Source organism: Symphalangus syndactylus, chromosome 9 (genome assembly GCF_028878055.3).
Source record: "Symphalangus syndactylus isolate Jambi chromosome 9, NHGRI_mSymSyn1-v2.1_pri, whole genome shotgun sequence".
Classification (NCBI taxonomy): Eukaryota; Metazoa; Chordata; class Mammalia; order Primates; family Hylobatidae; genus Symphalangus; species Symphalangus syndactylus.
In genome coordinates, this window is record NC_072431.2 from 70083318 (window position 1) to 70102926 (window position 19609).

Consider the following 19609-nt stretch of genomic DNA (forward strand, 5'->3'; position numbering starts at 1 on the left):
AGGTATTCACTTCAATAGTTCTTCAACACTGTGATGGTCAAACCAAACACAGAAACAGGAAGCCCAGTTCGGTCGCCAGCAGCCAATGTGGGATATTTGATCTACATGCTACAGGGCAAACTGCTTACGATTAATGACCTGGTCTCCACCAACCTGCTCTTCAAGTCCAGCCGCTCCTGCCCAACTCCCTACACTCTACTGACATGACCTACATTCACAGTACTCTCCTGAAACTTTGCTTGTTCACTCTTTTAGTTTCCCAACGAATATTTTTTTCTTTTTTTTACTTTTTTTGAGACAGAGTCCCCTTCTGTCACACAGGCTGAAGTACAGCGGGATGATTATGGCTCACTGCAGCTTTGTTATGGCTCACTGCAGCTTCCATCACCTGGGCTCAAGTGATGCTCCCACCTTAGCCTCCCAAGTAGTTGGGATTACAGCCATGTAACACCACACCCAGCTAAATTTATTATTTTTTCTTTTTTTTTTTCCAGACAGAGTCTCGCTCTGTCGCCCAGACTGGAGTGCAGTGGCATGATCTCGGCTCACTGCAACCTCTGCCTCCTGGGTTCAAGCAATTCTCTTTCCGCAGCCTCCCGAGTAGCTGGGATTACAGGTGCGTGCCACCATGCCTGACTAATTTTTATATTTTTAGTAGAGACGGGGTTTTACCATGTTTGCTAGGCTGGTCTTGAACTCCTGACCTCAGGTGATCTGCCCACCTCGGCCTCCCAAAGTGCTGGGATTACAGGTGTGAGCCACCGTGCCTGGCCAGTTTATTTTTTCTAGAGACAGGGTCTCACTATGTTGCCCAGGCTGGCCTTGAACTCCTGGGCACAAGCAATCCTCTGGCCCCCACCTCCCAAAGAGCTGGGATTACAGGCTTGCGCCAACACATCAAGCAACAAACATTTCTTGAGCTCCTACTATATACCAGGCATTATAATAGGTGCCCAGGAAACAGCAGTGAACAAGGTATAAGAGTTTCTGCCCTTGGCCGGGCGTGGTGGCTCACGCCTCTAATTCCAGCACTTTGGGAAGCCGAGGCAGGTGAATCACCTGAAGTCAGGAGTTTGAGACCAGCCTGACGAACATGGGGAAACCCTGTCTCTATTAAAAGTACAAAAATTAGCGGGGCATGGTTGTGCATGTCTGTAATCCCAGCTACAGCTACTCGGGAGGCTGAGGCAGGAGAATTGCTTGAACCCAGGAGGCGGAGGTTGCAATGAGCTGAGGTCGCGGCGCTGCACTCCAGCCTGGGCAATGAGAGCGAAACTCCGTTAAAAAAAAAAAAAAAAAGTTTCTGCCCTCGCAGAGCTTATAGGGTAGCAGGAAATTGATGCAGTTTGAAAGTTTGTCTCCTCCAAATCTCATATTGAAATTAAATCCCTAATGTTGGAGGTGGTGCCTGGTGGGAGGTGTGTGGGTCATGGGGGCAGATCCCTTATGAATGGCTTAGTGCCCTCCCCATGGTAATGAGTGAGTTCTCTCTCTACTAGTTCATGTGAGAGCTGATTGTTTAAAGAGCCTGGCATCTCCTCCCCTCTCCCTTGCTCCCTCTTCTCAACAAGTGACATGCCGGCTCCTCCTTCACCTTCCGCCATGAGTGGAAGCCTCCTGAGGTCCTCACCAGCGGATGCTGGTACTATGCTTTTGTTTTTCTGAGACAGGGTCTCACTCTGACACTCAGGCTAGAGAGCAGTGGTGTAATTATGGCTCACTGCAACCCTGACATCCTGGGATAAAGAGATCTTTCTACCTTAGCCTCCCAAGTAGCTGAAACCACAGGCATGCATCAATGCACTATCATGCCTGGCTATTTTTTTTTTTATTTTTACTAGAGACAAGATCTCACCGTGTTTCCCAGGCTGGTTTCAAACTTCTGGGCTCAAGCAATCCTCCTGCTTCAGCCTCCCAAAGTGCCGGGATTACAGGTGTGGGCCACTGCTCCTAGCCTGGCACCATGCTACTTGTATAGTCTGCAGAACTGTGAGCCAAATAAACTGTTTTTCTTTATAAACTATCCAGCCCGAGATGTTTCCTTATAGCAATGCAAAATGGACTAATCTAGGAATCACAGGCCAACACTTACCAGACTGTGATGAGCACATGACAGAAGTACAGAGTGGGACTGAAACGTTCTCCAGGGGCTTCTTGTTGCATCATAGAGAGTGGGGCGAGACATCTCGGCTGAGGCTAAAGATGAGCAAAGATGAGAGTGAAAGAGTGATGATGGAGGTAGGGAGAGGGTTTCCTGAAGGACCAGTAAAGTCCCCCAAGGAAACTAACATTCCTTGTGGCTGGAGGGTAGGGATTTGGGGAGGGTGGTGCAGGATAAAGCTGGGAAGGTGAGTGGAGACCAGTTCTTACCAGGCCCTGTGTCCAAATTAGTTTGGACTTCATCTTAAAGGCAATGGGCAGTCACCAGCAGGTTTTAATCAAGAATTATTTTGACCCAAATTTGCCTTTTAGGAGAATTCCTCTGGCTTCAGTGAACAGGCTGAAGTGAGCAAGCCTATAGAAGTCAGGAAGACAATTGGAGGCCCTCACAATAAACCAGTGTAAAAGAGAATAGGGCCGGGCATGGTGACTCCTGCCTGTAATCTCAAAACTTTAGAAGTCCAAGGTGGGTGGATGGCTTGAGCCCAGGAGTTTGAGACCAGCCATAGCAATGTGATGAAACCACATCTCTACAAAACACAAAAATTAGCTGGGCATGGTGGCTCGTACCTGTGGTCCCAGCTACCCCAGAGGCTGAGGCAGAAGGATAGCTTGAGCCTGAGAGGTTGAGACTATAGTGAGCCAAGATCAAACCACTGTGCTCCAGCCTGGGCAACACAGGGAGACTGCCTCAAAAAAAAAAAAAAAAAAAAAAGGAAAAAAAGAAAAAGATCCCATTCTTCATTTATTAGTGCCCTAACATTCTCATGAGAACCTTGGTGACACAGTGAATTCAACTGTCATTGTAATTCAGCAACCAACATATTTAAGTTTGTGTTTGATTTCCAATATCAGCCCTGTGGATACAAGAAATAAGGAATTGTGTTTGGGCTATCATGGAAGCTCTCTGGATCTTAGACCATGACTTATGCTGACAGGTAAAGACTTGAGCTTTTTGTTTTTCTCTCTGTAAGTGCTCAACTGCAGCAGTCCCCAATTTTTGGGGGACCAGGGACCGGTTTTGTGGAAGACAGTTTTTCCATAGACTGGGGGCAGCAAAGGTCAGTTTTGGGATATATCAAGCACACTACATTTATTGTGCACTTTATTTCTATTATTATTACATTGTAGCATATAACGAAATAATTACATAGCTCACCATAATGAAGAATGAGTGGGAGTCTTGACCTTCTTTTCCTGCAACTAGATGGTCCCATCTGGGGGTGATGGGAGACAGTGACAGATCATCAAGCATTAGAGTCTCCTAAGGACAGAGCAAGGTAGATCCCTTGCATGCACAGTTCACAATAGGGTTCGTGCTCACATGAGAATCTAATGTTGCCGCTGATCTGACAGGAGGCAGAGATCAGGTGGTAATGTGGGGAGTGGCTGTAAATACAGACGAAGCTTCGCTTGCCCACCCTCTACTCACCTCCTGCTGTATGGCCCAGTAGAGGCCTGTGATGCAGGGATTAGGGGCCCCTGCTCAAGTGCATCCAAAAGGATTCTTCCCACACCAGTCTTCGTAGTGGTCAAGTGCAGCAGCCACTTAGCTCCCACGGCATGTGCCTCAGCTGGCATTTCATCACAATCAACAGAAAGTGGTAGCTTGAGTCATTGTGAGGTCCTGGAAATCAATAGCATCCCATGTCCCACCCGCAAGGAGCTCAGCACTGCCCCTTGGATAACCAAACCTATGTCCAAATCCCAGTTGTCTGGGTCTATCTCCCGGGACCCTTCCTAGCATCAATTCTGTATTTGTCAGAGTCCAAACAGGAGACATAAACCACTCAAAAGTTTAAAGTGTTCAATTTAAAATAAAAAATTATTAATTATAACAGGGCAACAGCATAAGGAGAGATTGGCTACCAAAAAGTAAAGAGAATGCTAGAGAATACAGCACTAGCAGAGGCCAGGCATGGTGGCACATGTTTATAATTTCAGCAATTTGGGAAACGAAGGCAGGAAGATTCCTTGAGGCCAGGAGTTTGAGACCAGCCTGGGAAACACAGTGAGACCCTGTCTCTACTCAAATAAACAAACAAACTAACAACAACAAAAAAAACCTGGGTGTGGTGGCACACACCTATAGTCCTAGGTACTTAGGAGACTGAGGTAGGAGGATTGCTCGAGCCTGGGCGGTCAAGCCTGCAGTGAACCATGATTTCGCCACTGCACTTTAGCTTGGGCAACAGAGGGAGACCCTGTCTCCAAAAAAAAAGAGTATAGGACCAGCTGATATAACAAGCAGTAATTGTCCCTACTGTCCCAACGCTGAGATACTGTGATCAAGGAAAAGACTCCCCACTAGGGCTGAGATCCAGCCCCCCCTTGGAGAGGGCACAGTCACGGGTAATTCAATAGCAGAATTGCTGTATTACCACACGGTCAAACATGCTAGCAATCTGCCCTCTGGAATTTGCTGAAAATTCACCCTCTGGGGTGCTAGATTAAGCTATTAATGAACAGTTGTCTCACTACAAATCCACCCAGGCAGGTGCAGAGAAACTGCTGGTCACTGGGTGCTGCTGCGCACCGTGTAGGGCAGCAGCCCGGTGCTGGAGAAGCTCAGTGCCTGTGGAGATTTGCACACCACAACCAGAAAGAAAAGCCTCTTACAAGGTCCCTCTAGTACTATGTACTGACAACATTTAATCATGTACCAACTGACAGAGGAAGCATTTAAGGAACCTACCTCTATGTTTGCAGATCAGGCAGTGAAGGGTGAATTTGGAACTGATGGGCAGTCACTGGATGGATAGCTGGTACGTGACATATTTCCCTCTACCAAGAAAGAGAAGAGAGAAAAGAGAGAGAGGACTGGGCATGGTGGTTCCCACCTATAATCCCAGCAGCGTGGGAGGCCAAGGCAGGTGGATCACTTGCGTCCAGGAGTTAGAAACCAGCCTGGGCGACATAGTGAAACTCTGTCTCTACTAAAAATAAAAGAAATTAGCTGTATGGTGGAGTTTGACTGTAGTCCCGACTTCTCAAGAGGCTGAAATAAATGGATCACGAGTGTCTGGGGGTTCGAGGCTGCAGTGAGCCGTGTTCACACCACCGCACTCCTGCCTAAGTGACACAGAGAGATCATGTCTCAAAAAAAGAAATGTTGGTGAAAATGTGGAGAAACTGGAACCCACATACATTACTGGTGGGAACACAAAATGGTTTAACTACTTTGGGTGTTTCTTTTCTTGTCATTTTATTTATTTATATTTTTACTTTTTTTGTGTGACAGAGTCTCACTCTTTTGCCCTGGCTGGAATGCAGTGGTGTGATCCTGACTCACTGCAACCTCCACCTCCTGGGTTCAAAAAATTCTATTTGCCTCAACCTCCCGAGTAGCTGGGATTATAGGCATCCACCACCATGCCCAGCCAGGCTGGTTTTGAACTCCTGACCTCAAGTTATCCATCCACCTCAGCCTTTCGAAATGCTAGGATTACAGACGTGAGCGACCACATCTGTCTTCTTGTCATTTTAATTTGATTTTTCAAAAACCAAGACAGGGTCTTGCTATCTTGCCCAAGCTGGTCTCTCTTTACTCGTAGGCTCAAGTGATCCTCCCACCTCAGCCTCTCATGTAGCTGGGATTACAAGTGTGAGTCACTGCACCTGACTGGTGTAACCACTTTGGAAAACAGTTTCTCAAAAGGCTAAATGTACCGTATCATAGAATGCAACAATTTCTCTCCTAGGCATATATCCCAGCGAAATAAAAATGTATGTCCACACAAAAACTTGTACATGAATCTTCATAGCAGCATTATTCATAATAGCCAATACATGGAAACAACCCAAATGTTCATCAACTGAAGAATAAACAAAATGTGGTGTGTCTCTACCATGGAATATTACTAAGCCAAAGAAGGAACAAAATACACATGCTATGACAGGAAGGAACTCTGAAAACACTGTGCTAAGAGGGAAAAAAAAAGCCAGCCACAAACGATCACATATTGCACAATCCTATTTATATAGAAGGTCCAGATTAGGCAAATCTATAGTGACAAAAAATAGATCAGTGGTTGCCTATTGGGAACACAGAAGCATGGGGGGGCAGTAAGCCAGTGGCTTACTCCCCGCCATGTTCTTAGCTAGTGGCTAAGAACAGTGGATTTCTCTATAGGGTAATGAAAGCTTCTAAAACGGATTGTGGTGATAGATCACAGCTCCATGAATATTCTAAAAACCACTGAATTGCATACTTTGATAAATAAATTGCATGGTATGTGAACTACATTTCAATAAAGTTGTTATTTTACAAAAAGAAAATAGCGGGCTGGACACAGGTGGCCCATGGCTGCCTATAATCCCAGCACTTTGGGAGGCTGAGACAGGAGGATCACTTGAGGACAGGAGTTTGAGATCATCCTGGGCAGCATAGCACAATCCCATCTCTACAACAAAAAAAATAAAAAATTTAGCTTTGCATGGTGGTGTACGTCTGTAGTCCAAGCTACTTGGGAGGCTGAGGTGGGAGTATTGCCTGAGCCCAGGAGTTTGAAGCCACAGTGAGCCATGATCACACCACTGCATTGCAGCCTGAGTGACAGAGCAAGATCCTGTCTCTAAAAAGGAAAGAAAAGAAATGCAAGTTTTCATCACTTTGTGAGAGTAACCAAGTTTGCAGAGAAACAGATAAGAACAAGAGCAATGAATGGTGAGAGTGAGAGGCTGGTTAGGCTCATTGCTAGCTAAAGGACTTCTGAAAAATTCATTAGTAAAATCACAGCTCTGGGGGTCAGTCAGGCAGTCAAATGATGAATGTTAAATCCATTACAAATGCCCATCATCTTTCTTTACATCCCTTCTAATGAAAAATTCCTAAGTGCCTAAATAGCAAGTGTTCTCAAATGATAACAGCTGTGCTATGCTGCCCAGGATGATCTCAAACTCCTGTCCTCAAGTGATCCTCCTGTCTCAGCCTCCCAAAGTGCTGGGATTATAGGCAGCCATGGGCCACCTGTGTCCAGCCCGCTATTTTCTTTTTGTAAACAGCTGTTTATTAAAGAAATAACATCTCAAGTTTTAAAAACCATAAGTCAAATACTATTTTCTTCCTCCCATTTAACAGGTGTGCAACCTAAACAACAAAGAATTTAATTTTTCTAAGTGGCAGGGCACAGATTTAAATCCTATCACTTTGGCCTCAGAGTTTGTGCTTTATTTTACTTTATTATTTTAAAAGTCATCATTTTTAAAACCAAGAGACTTATGCAAAATTCTGCTAGGATTCAAAACAAGCCTCTTGCTTTTCCTGACCATGGGTGCAGGCAGGGCTCATGCTGCATTTTCTTTACTTACAATTGGATGGAGACATGATGGATGGAGACACGATGACAGGAGTTCTCTTGGTCATTGTGCACCAGAAAGGAGAGTGAAGAGAGGCACAGGGAAGCCAGTCTTACCATGTTTGAGCAACTGAACCAATGTCAGCCTCAGCCTATCTGCACAATTACATTTTTGTGAGAAAAACAGGCATCTCCCTATTTTGATAATCACAGCTAGCTACAGTAACAAACAATCCTAAAGTTATTCTTAGTAACATTATTCCTACAGCCTCAATCCTTTTAACTTATTATATTAGCTGTCATTTCTTCGTTTTTCCTGACATCTAATTGATAACCAAAAGCTTACGTTATTAAATAAGCTTTGGGTTAACAGGATCAATGAATGAAGAGTTTAAAGATACCAAAAAAAGTTCACAGAAGTACCTGCCAAATGTGCCAACTGACTACTGTGAACTAATTTACTTTTGAGAAACATGCTATTTCTTATATGCTACTGACAGTGCCTGTAAAAATGGTGCACATTAACTGGCTGTTTTATTTTCTCCCCAATCTTTTTTTTTTTTTTTTTTTTTGAGACAGAGTCTCGCTCTGTCTCCCAGGCTGGAGTGCAGTGGCGCGATCTCGGCTCACTGCAAGCTCCGCCTCCTGGGTTCCCGCCATTCTCCTGCCTCAGCCTCTCCGAGTAGCTGGGACTACAGGCGCCCGCCACCACGCCTGGGTAATTTTTTTGTATTTTTTTAGTAGAGACAGGGTTTCACCATGTTAGCCAGGATGGTCTCGATCTCCTGACCTCGTGATCCTCCCGCCTCAGCCTCCCAAAGTGCTGGGATTACAAGCGTGAGCCACCGCGCCCGGCCTATTTTCTCCCCAATCTTAATATCTAATATCCACAGACTGAGATTAGGGCACCAACGTACACAATGTAACTTCATACCAGAGTTAGAAGGGGACACGAAGTGTAGAAATCATAATCTTATCCATAAAGTTCCTGTCACCTTGGAATTAATCTCCCCTTTACATAGTCTCATTGTTCACCCTGTTCAAATCTTTATAGGTTCAGGCTCAGGTCTCTGTGGTCGCACAGTGTGTCTTTTTACCAAAAGGAACACCTCATGCACTTTACAAGGAGCTCCTTCAGGAAAGGATGGCACCTCGTGTAGAGGAGAGATCTCTGATCCTCTAATCTTTTCCAAAAGGAGAAAAGTAAAGGTTTGAATGGATTTTTAGTTCTCGGCATTTTTGAACAGAAATAATCAGGTATTAAGTTGCTCAAAGATGCCCACAAGCTTTCATAGGAGAAACATCTAATTCATAATCAAGAGTTTATGTTATTAAGTAAGCTTTCCTTTCACAGGATGAATGAATGAAGAGTTTAAATACTCACTCTAATCCTCATTTAGTCATCTGGTATACTCTCTGTGAGGTATACTCTCAGTCATCTGGTATACTCTGTCATCTGGTATACTCTCTGTGAGATATACTCTTAGTCATCTGGTATCCTCTCTCTTGAGTATGCCAGATGATTAAATGGAGATTACTGCACCGCTAAACACCAGTACTGCAAACCCTTATTTAAAAAATAGACACCTAGGACATCAAAAAATGATCCTAGGCTGGGCACGGCGGCTCACGCCTGTAATCCTAGCACTTTGGGAGGCCAAGGTGGGCAGACTGCCTGAGCTCAGGAGTCTGAGACCAGCTTGGACAACATGGTGAAACCCCATCTCTACTAAAATACAAAAAATTAGCCGGATGTGGCGGTGTGCGCCTGTAGTCCCAGCTACTCGGAAGGCTGAGGCAGGAGAATTGCTTGAACCTGGGATGCTGAGGCTGCAGTGAGCAGAGATCATGCCACTGCACTCCAGCCTGGGTGACAGAGTGAGACTTCCAACTCCAAATAAAAAAGAATGATCCTAACGCAGTTATTTCCTTTTGCATTTATGAGGAGATGGAAGAAATACCCATATTTGATGGTCGGTTGGGAACTGTCTTTGATATCGTATGAAGTATTTTAATACTGTGAACATGAAAAGATGAGAACCCTGCAGACCCCGTGGGCATGGAGAGAAGGAAGGACATTAGAAGGTGTTGTAGGAAATACTTTCATTCCAGGCATTGCTTTTTAAACCACCCAACTTTCTCTCCTTAAAAGAATAGAAAAAACAAGACAAAAGATGAAACATTCCACATGACCCTCTGCACCCTTATTTGTTGTAATAAAGGAAAAGCATTTTAGGGATTTTCTTGAGTGCAGTTTATGATGTGATCCATGTTATTTATTTCCTGTTAATAATTTTCGAAATTTCAATTAAAGACATTCAGAAATTTAGATTTATCACAGGCAGCTGTTCACAGGTAAAACTAGTTTGGTTATCTTCATCTGTATAAACATGTAGCTAGTGAACTGACATAACTATTAAACTGGAGAATCAACAGAAACATGCCAAGGACTGGCCCTTACCTTCCACAGTGACCTCAATTTCAGGAACATTTCATTACTCCCAGGGTTTCATGGTCTTTTTAGAAACTGTGAAGCTGTAAAATAAAGCACAGAATTACTTTAGTATATTGTAGAAAAAAATACAGAAGGAGATGCTTTATAAGAGCAGAGTATTAAAATTCATTCAGTTTGGCTCTTTTCTTTTTTTTTTTTTTTTTTTGAGACAGAGTCTCGCTCTGTCACCCAGGCTGGAGTGCAGTGGCGCAATCTCGGCTCACTGCAAGCCCCGCCTCCCAGGTTCACGCCATTCTCCTGCCTCAGCCTCCCAAGTAGCTGGGACTACAGGCGCCCGCCACTACGCCCGGCTAATTTTTCTGTATTTTTAGTAGAGACGGGGTTTCACCTGTTAGCCAGGATGGTCTCGATCTCCTGACCTCGTGATCCGCCCGCCTCGGCCTCCCAAAGTGCTGGGATTACAGGCGTGAGCCACCGCGCCCAGCAAGTTTGGCTCTTTTCAAAGAAACCTGCAGAATTAAACTTGTAGTGTAATCCTCCACAGGGGACTCAACAAAGCCATGGAAACATGAATGAAGTGGGATTGCAAATGTGACACTTCCAACAAATTTTTTTTTTAAAGAAAAAGAGGTCCATTAAATAAAATACGTTAAAAAGCCAAGAAATTAACTGCAAGTCCCACAAAGAGAGTGGCCAATGATTCTGTGTGATTTAAGGAATGCTGATAAAAAATGTCTTAATGCAGTGAAATATAATACGAAATACAGGTAAGCTCTTACCTTTAGTGTTTATTTTATTAGCCACTACAGGAGGCAAGTAGGAAATAACTAGTTCAGGCCTAGAAAGAAAACCAAGAAATGGTGGCCTCACAGCTAGTAAAACAGTTGTAATATGACCAGGGTTTTTTCCTAAAGGTGTTTACAGAGTCATCCTGTAATGTCACAATAATTCCTATCATTGTGGATGAAAACCCTGACTTTTCCTTCCCATGACTGGCAAGTAATTGTATGAAGAGTAAATTACTTCTTTCATGAAAAAGAAAATTAACCCTAGTGTACTTTCTTCAGCCACTAAAATTCTGCAGAAACGCAGATATAATTTAAAAAAAAAACTCAATCATCAGGCCGGGCACGGTGGCTCATACCTGCAGTCCCCATACTTTGGGAGGCTGAGGTGGGTGGGTCACCTGAGGTCAGGAGTTTGAGACCAGCCTGACCAACTTGGTGAAACACCGTCTCTACAAAAAACACAAAAATTAGCCGGACATGGTGGTGCATGCCTGTAATCCCAGCTACTTGGGGGGCTGAGGCAGGAGAATCACTTGAACCTGGGAGGTGGAGGTTGAAGTGAGTCGAGATCGCGCCATTGCACTGCAGCCTGGGCAACAAGAGTGAAACTCTGACTCATAAAAAGGAAAAGAAACTCAATCATCAATATTTACTTGCTAATAAGATTGACCCAGGAATAACAGAGCAGATAAAACCCAGCAGATTAAATTTCATTCAAGTACTTAGGCATAGTGCAAGCCACCACAGTGTGTCTGAACATCGTGGAGGCAGTGGTCACTATTCTTGCACTGATGAAGATGACTGAGTACGGGATGGGGAATGGAGGGGCAATGGAGAGTGCCAGGACTGCAGCTCAGAGCCAGGCTTTTCCATCAAGGACTTAACAGCCACACCTGTCACCTCTAGCTAGAAAAACATTTTAGTAGAAATGTCATTTTATTGTTTTAATTCCAGAAATGACTACAGTGGCAAATAGAACTTACTTTTTTATTGTTGTTGTTGTTGTTGCAGAGTCTCGCTCTGTCACCCAGGCTGGAGTGCAGTGTCGTGATCTCGGCTCACTGCAGCCTCTGCCTCCCAGGTTCAAGTGATTCTCCTGCTTCAGCCTCCCGAGTAGCTGGGATCACAGGTGCCCGCCACCATGCTCGGCTAATTCTTTGTATTTTTAGTGGATACGGAGTTTTACCATGTCTGCCAGGCTGGTCTCGAACTCCGGACCTCAGGTGATCTGCCCGCCTCAGCCTCCCAAAGTGCTGGGATTACAGACATGAGCCACCACACCTGGCCTAAAACTTACTTTTTACCAACAAACTTGATTTTATTACTCCCACGGACGATCCTTTCAAGTCATGGAATTCCAAACCAGGAGGGCTTCAAAAGGGAATCCTGTCTGGCAAGCCTTCTACATACAGGAACTCGGGGTTTGATTCAAACACAGGATATGGTTCTTTTACTGCCTCAGTGAGTCCAAGAGCTTAAGCTGAAAGTGCAAGAGAACATCATTTGTGGAAAATAAAATTTGACACAGACATTCTTTTATCTGTATCTGCATTCTCAAGTACATTATAGACAAGTTCCCTACAATCAAGCAATATCCACTTCATATTGAAGGCATTTTGCTTAGGATATTGGGCAAATCTGAAGAACAAGCCTAAAACATAAGTACTTTTGGGAGGAACATTTTAACCCTTTCACTCAAAAGGAGAGTTATGTTAGTAGCCAAAATGATCTCTGTGTTCTAAGCAGAAATGACCGAAGGCCATTCCACACACCAGTGGCCCCTGGCAGCCTTTGCATTCCACCAAGAGGCAGGGTAGTGTTCAAAGACAGGTGGTGTCTATGATGCAACTAAGCAGCACTCAGTAAGTTCATGTCATCAGACACACAGTAAACAGGATTCCTGATAAGAGACAGGAAACATCAGCACCAGGTATTGAGATAACGGACAGGAATGCCCCGGGAATGCTGTGAGTGCTCCCCAGTCCTTACTTCCTTCTCCATGACAGATACACCCAAAACTGAAACACACTTTCTTGCTGAGCCTGTTCAGAATCGTTCAAGACAGCACTCCAGGAAACCTCTGTCAACACATCTAAGTATTTGCCACACGTGTTAGCCAGATTTGAAGTACAGAGAGTGGAATGACACTTATCCCAACGCCACCCTTCCTCTCCCATCCTGACACATGAGAAAGCTGAATCCAAGAGAAATGAAGTCACCTGCTTGGTTTCAACAGCAAGTGTAATAGTAGAAATAAATCAAAGCCTGTTTTCTGGGACCTTCCTTTTTTAGGTCCTAAACTTCTATAATTCATTCAGACATAACCCTTCACTGATAACGTTATTAAATGAAAGACCAACAGTAGGGGAAGGACTATGAGTCCCTTCATGTTCATATGAAAGGGCAAGACTCTTATCTCCAAAAAATAAAAAATAAAAAAATATTTCAATTAAAAAAATAGTGTGATGGTCTTTGGCAATGTTTAAATAGAAAAGAAGAGTATCACTTTCAAATAAGCTGACACTTTCTGAACATGTAATAACCAGGGTCACAGAATCACAGAGGCCAGTGAGAAGATTAAAAAGTACCCCTGTCAGCCCCAGTGACACATACACCACTAGGAAAACTTCCTGTTCCTGTCCCTCCAACGAATCCACAGCAACATAATGTCGGCAAGTGACATGATCTGCCTCTCCTACCTCCAGGCAGCCACAGGGAAAGTGAAGAGCTAAGGGACCATTCCCTGTGTCATTGATAAGTGAGGCTCAATGGGAAACACGAAGCATGAGGGGCACCCAAAGTTAGGTGACAAGTTCAGTATCTCCCCTTTGTCTTCCTGCCTCAGGTATTATCTACATCTTCCGCTCTTTTCATGACAAAGAAAGCAGCAGCAATAGCAACAGCATGTCTAAATGTGGCACTACCCATCGAGCATCATGGAATTTAATACAGAAGTTTAGGGGTGGGGGAGGGGGGAGGGATAGCATTAGGAGATATACCTAATGATAAATGACGAGTTAATGGGTGCAGCACACCAACATGGCGCATGTATACATATGTAACAAACCTGCACATTGCGCACATGCACCCTAAAACTTTAAGTATAATAATAAAAAAAATTAAAACACTTGTTCTACAAGTTTTCATTCATGGAGGACTTGAATATGGAGGAGGAAATATAGTACAATTTAAGGAAAGAACTGAACTGGAACACATTCCTTCCCATAACACATGCACTGTGTTACGGTTTTCTGATTCATCTTCATGATAAATTAGCCAAAGGGTCTTGGGTGAGTCACTTAACCTCTCTGGACCCCAGTTTCCTCATTTATAAAGCCAGAAGCCCAACAAAAGAGCTACTGAGACTCTTCTCTGGTTGAAGTAAGGAGTCGCAGAGGCAGAGCCTGCCTCTTTTGACCTATTTGCTCCCAGATTTTCTTCTGGCAATGCCAGTGTTCCTTGGGGCCCCTCTTTGGAACTCAGGTTTCTCAAACCACTGAACGTAGCTCATCTAGAAACAATCTGTGGTCAATCCCATTACTGGATTTATATCCAAAGGGATAAAAATCATTCTATTTTAAAGACACATGCACGCATATGTTCATTGCAGCCGTATTCACAACAGCAAAGACATGAAATCAACCTAAATGCCATCAGTGGTAGACTGGATAAAGAAAATGTGGTACATATACACTATGGAACACTATGCAGCCATAAAAAAAAGAACAAGATCATGTCCTTGGCAGGAACATGGATGGAGCTTGAGATCATTATCCTCAGCAAACTAACACAGAAACGGAAAACCAAATACTGCATAATTCTCACTTATAAGTGGGAGCTAAATGATGAGAACACATGGACACATAGAGGAGAGCAACACATAATGGGACCTTTTGAAGGGTGGAGGGTGGGAGGAGGGAGAAGATCAGGAAAAATAAATAATGGATACTAGGCTTCACACCTGTGTGATGAAATAATCTGTACAATAAACCTCTATGACGCAAATTTCCCTATATAACAAACCTGCACTGTACTCCTGAACTTAAAAGTTAAATTTAAAAAAGGAAAAAAAAAAGAAGTTTATACAACCCTGGGAGCTTTCAGAACCTGGTGTCCTACCACGTACATCCAAGTTTTCTAAAGCTCTTGACCAGGTAGTAGACTATGAGCCCCCAGGAGTTCACACAGGTTTTCTAGGATCTTCACACTGCTAACCACAGTCATGGCAACGCCTTCATTGCCTTTTTAAACAATTGTTTTCCCAATTGTCCCCTTAAAATTGGGCAGTTTAGGCTGGGCACGGTGGCTCACGCCTGTAATCCCAGCACTTTGGGAGGCCAAGGTGGGCAGATCACTTGAGGTAAGGAGTTTCAGCCTGGCCAACATGGTAAAACCCTGTCTCTACTACGAAATACAAAAATTAGCTGAGCATGGTGGTGGATGCCTGTAACCCCAGCTGCTCGGGAGGCTGAGGTATGAGGTATAAGAATCCCTTAAACCCAGAAGGCGGAGGTTACAGTGAGCCGAGATAGTACCAGTGCACTCCAGCCTGGGCAACAGGAGTGAAACTCCATTACAAAAAAAAAAAAAAGAAGCAGGCCCAAATCTTTTTTTTTTGAGATGGAGTCTTACTTTGTCACCCAGGCTGGAGTGCAGTGGCGCAATCTCAGCTAACTGCAAGCTCCACCTCCCGGGTTCACACCATTTTCCTGCATCAGCCTCCCGAGTAGCTGGGACTACAGGTGCCTGCCACCACGCCCGGCTAATTTTTTGTATTTTTAGTAGAGACAGGGTTTCACCATGTTAGCCAGGATGGTCTCGATCTCCTGACCTCGTGATCCTCCCGCCTCAGCCTCCCAAAGTGCTGGGATTACAGGCGTGAGCCACCGCACCCCACCAGGCCCAAATCTTAAAGTAAAACTTTAGCACAGAAATTAAGAATTGGTGAGAATTCCATTCCCTGGTTACTTACCCCATAGGCTGAAGAAATGCCTCTGCCTCTAAGGATCAGGGCATTCTGTTTTTGATGGCAGAACCTAAGTCAGAATGCAGCACAAACCCTGAAAAGTGACAACATCAGGGTGAGTTATCCTGACCTTGAGATTGCTTCTCTAGCTCTTTCATTAAAAAAAAAAACAAAAAACATATATATATATATATATATATATATATGTGAGTGTCCCCAAACTTTTCTTTTCTTTTTAGGAGACAGAGTCTTGCTCTATCCCCCAGGCTGGAGTGCAGTGGTGCAATCTCGGCTCACTGCAACCTCCGCCTACTGGGATCAAGCAGTTCTGATGCCTCAACCTCCCAAGTAGTGGGGATTGCAGGTACATGCCACCATACCCGGCTGATTTTTGTATTTTTAGTAGAGATGGGGTTTCACCATGTTGGCCAGGCTGGTCTCGAACTCCTGAACTCAAGTGATCCGCCTGACTCAGAAGCCCAAAGCGCTGGGATTACAGGCGTGAGCCACCGCACCTGGCCTTCCGCTCTTTCTTATTTTGCCCACCTAACGTAAGAAAACTAAGCTAAAATACATTTTTTACGCAAACCAAAAGGAAGCTCTTTAGGTGGTATGGCTACTATACTCAGGAGACTTGAACTTTCCTTGACCCAAAAATGGCTATCTGGAAGTCAGCATCCTCGGAGTACACTTCAGATGCAAACTAGAATACATCAGTGTAAACTAAGGAAGTCCACAGCCTTTGCTTGAGTAAAACTAGATGCAACAGGCCGGGCGCCGTGGCTCACGCCTGTAATCCCAGCACTTTGGGAGGCCGAGGCGGGCAGATCACAAGGTCAGGAAATCAAGACCATCCTGGCTACCACGGTGAAACCGACTCTACTAAAAATACAAAAAAATCCGGGCGTGGTGGTGGGTTCCTGTAGTCCCAGCTACTCGGGAGTCTGAGGCAGGAGAATGGCATGAACCCGGGAGGCGGAGCTTGCAATGAGCTGAGATCGCGCCACTGCACTCCAGCCTAGGCGAAAAAGCGAGACTCCGTCTCGGGAAAAAAAAAAAAAAAAAAAAATACACCAGGCGTACACCACGCCTGGCTAATTTTTGAAACTTTTCTACAGATGGGGTTGCATCACGTTGCCCAGGCCAGTCTCGGACTCCTTAGGCCAAGCCATCCTCCCGCCTCGGCCTCCCAAAGTGCTGGGATTATAGGGTCCAGCCAGCCTCATGTTTTCTTTAAGCAGTCCCTCCCTGTCGCACCCTTGGATAGTTTATTTTTTCATTTTTTTAGACAGCGTTTACCTCAGTCTCACAGGATGAAGTGCTGTGATGGGATCATAGCTCATGGCAGCCTTGAACCTTGGGGTTCAAGGAGCTGGGAAGTTCAGGTGAAACTACTGAGATGGGGTCGCGCCATGTTGCCCAGGCTGCTCTTTAACTCCTGGCCTGAAGGGATCCTTCCGCCTCGGCCACATCCAGACATAGTTTTCTAGTTTTGACCCACATAAACACTGTGCTGGGTCGGAGTTTGTCAACTACCCATCTCCAGCCAGCAACACAAAGGACCTGGCAGGGAGGTCGCAGTTACCAGGCTCCACTCTAAGGAGAAAACAGCCTAGCTCCACGCACTGTACCATCACTGTAACGTCGCGGAAGACCCAGTGCTGTGACGCCGCCGAAGACACGCGCCAGTGGCGTCGACGAAGGCCCGCCCCTGTGACGTCACCAGATACGCGCCCAATCGGAACTCGAGGCGGGGCTGCGGGGGAGGGGGGGCTTCCAGAAGCGCGCATGCGCAGACGGGTGGCCACAGGCAGCTGGTCAGTTTCTACAGGCTCAGACCTGGCGGCAGGCATCAATAAGCTACAAGGCGAGCTTTACCACTGCCTGGATTACTACTACCTGCGCGACTTCCCGGCCTGCGCGTTGGGCGCAGCAAGGGCTTGACGCTACTCGAGCACGCGCTGCGCACCAACCTGCTGGTGCCTGGCGGGCACAAGCACAAGGTGGCGCAGAAGCTCCTCAATGGACAGCACAAGCCCGCTAGAGCCGGCTACAGCCCTTGCCAGGCACTGGCCTCACCTGAGGCTGTGTAGGTGCGGCCCTCAACACCTAACCCAGCCAGGTACCGGGGACCACAGCAGCGTCTCCTGCCGCCCAGCGCCGCTCATCCTGGGCAGGGTTGGCCCCCTCTGAGGCTGCCCGCATTAGGGAGCTGCACCCCCTAGCTTGACCTCTGATGGCTGTTGCAGCAACATTAAAACCTTTGGAAATTTGTAGGGTGGTAGAAGGGGCTAGGAAACGAAGAAAACATCTTATTAAAAATAAAAGCGATCGGGCCAGGCGTGGTGGCTCACATCTGTAATCCCACCACTTTGGGAGGCCAAGGGAGGTGGAGCACGAGGTCAGGAGTTCAAGATCATCCTGGCCAGGATGGTGAAACCCCGTCTCTACTAAAAATACAAAAGTTAGCAGGGCGTGGTGGCGGGCACCGATAATCCCAGCTACTAGGGAGGCTGAGGCAGAGAATTGCTTGAACCCGGGAGACGGAGGTTGCAGTGAGCCGAGATCGCTCCACTGCACTCCAGCCTGGGCGACAGAGCCAGACTCCGTCTCAAAAAGAAAAAAGAATTGCTTGAACCTGGGAGGTTAAGGTTACAGTAAGCCGACATTACGCCACTGCACACCAGCCTGGGTGACAGGACAGGGTGAGATCATGTCTTTAAAAAAATATATATGCAAGTGAGAGCTTTTCTTCCAGTGCTCATGCTCAAACTGAGTAAAGTAATTTGGCCAGCCCGGTGGCTCAGGGGCCCTTAATTCCAGCACTTTGGGAGGCTGAGGTGGGCAGATCGCTTGAGCTGAGGAGTTCCAGACTAGCTTGGGCAACATGGTGAAACCCTGTCTCTACAAAAATACACAAAATTAGCTGGGCATGGTGGCGCGGGCTTGTAGTCCGCACTACTTGCGGGGCTGAGGCAGGAGGATCGCTTGAGCACAGGAGGTGGAGGCTGCAGTGAGCGGTGATCTCGCCACTGCACTCCAGCCTGGGCGACAGAGTGAGACACTGTGTCAAAAAAGAAAAAGAAAGTAACTGATCTATGTTTTTGTCTGATTTCCTACAGGATACCAAAGGGCCTGTTCAAGGTATTTTCTGTAACTCCAACTGTAACTTGGTTCTAGAAGGAGAGAATCCATGTTTGGTCAACAAAACTTTTCGCTCTGACTTCAGTTTACTGCTTCGGTATCTTTTCCTTACTAATTGATTGTTAATTAAGTTCTCCCTAGCAAGTATAAAAACCTCTGCCTCCTGGGTTCAAGAAGTTCTCCAACCTCAGCCTCCCCAGTAGCTGGAATTACAGGTGCCCACTACCACGCCCGGCTAATTTCTGTGTGTGTGTGTGTGTGTGTGTGTGTGTGTGTGTGTGTGTGTTGAGACGGAGTTGTTCTTGCTCTGTCGCCCAGGCTGGAGTGCAGTGGCGCGATCTCGGCTCACTGCAAGCTCCGCCTCCCGGGTTCACACCATTCTCCTGCCTCAGCCTCCGAAGTAGCTGGGACTACAGGTGCCCGCCACCACGCCCGGCTAATTTTTTGTATTTTTAGTAGAGACAGGGTTTCACCATGTTAGCCAGGATGGTCTAGACCTCCTGACCTCGTGATCCGCCCGCCTCGGCCTCCCAAAGTGCTGGGATTACAAGAATGAGCCACCGCGCCCCGCCCACATTTTAGAAAACGAATTCTAAGGCACAGAGAGTTCAAGTACCTTTCCAAAGATGACACAGCTAATTAGACAGCAGACCAGGTGGCCTGACCCCAGGACTTTTGCCCTTGACCTCTACACTACCATGTTGAGCACAGCAGTAAATATTTCATACAGTTTTATCCAGATTTTTCCTGTTGGTTGTGGTAAACCACGTTTTGTTGTTTTGAGACAAGGTCTTGCTCT

The 19609-nt window shown here is 45.7% G+C and overlaps 2 protein-coding genes across 2 annotated transcripts in view; one reads left to right on the forward strand and one right to left on the reverse strand.

Moving 5' to 3' along the window:
• LOC129489837 (uncharacterized) overlaps positions 1–17324 on the reverse strand; it is a 35770-nt gene extending 18446 nt beyond the window's left edge. Inside the window, exons 1-9 of the mRNA XM_063646418.1 lie at positions 16966–17324; positions 15673–15760; positions 11684–12180; positions 10692–10750; positions 9919–9992; positions 4856–4944; positions 3593–3787; positions 3320–3377; positions 2093–2196 (exon numbers count right to left, since the gene is read on the reverse strand). Coding sequence (XP_063502488.1) covers positions 2093–2196; positions 3320–3377; positions 3593–3741 — 311 coding nt within the window. The 5' untranslated portion in view covers positions 3742–3787; positions 4856–4944; positions 9919–9992; ... (2 more) ...; positions 15673–15760; positions 16966–17324. The remainder of the gene's footprint in view (positions 1–2092; positions 2197–3319; positions 3378–3592; positions 3788–4855; positions 4945–9918; positions 9993–10691; positions 10751–11683; positions 12181–15672; positions 15761–16965) is intronic.
• A 137-nt stretch (positions 17325–17461) lies between these two features.
• LOC129490688 (general transcription factor II-I repeat domain-containing protein 1-like) overlaps positions 17462–19609 on the forward strand; it is a 33524-nt gene continuing 31376 nt past the window's right edge. Inside the window, exons 1-2 of the mRNA XM_063609956.1 lie at positions 17462–17759; positions 18789–18907. The gene's annotated coding sequence lies outside the window, so the exon portion shown is untranslated. The remainder of the gene's footprint in view (positions 17760–18788; positions 18908–19609) is intronic.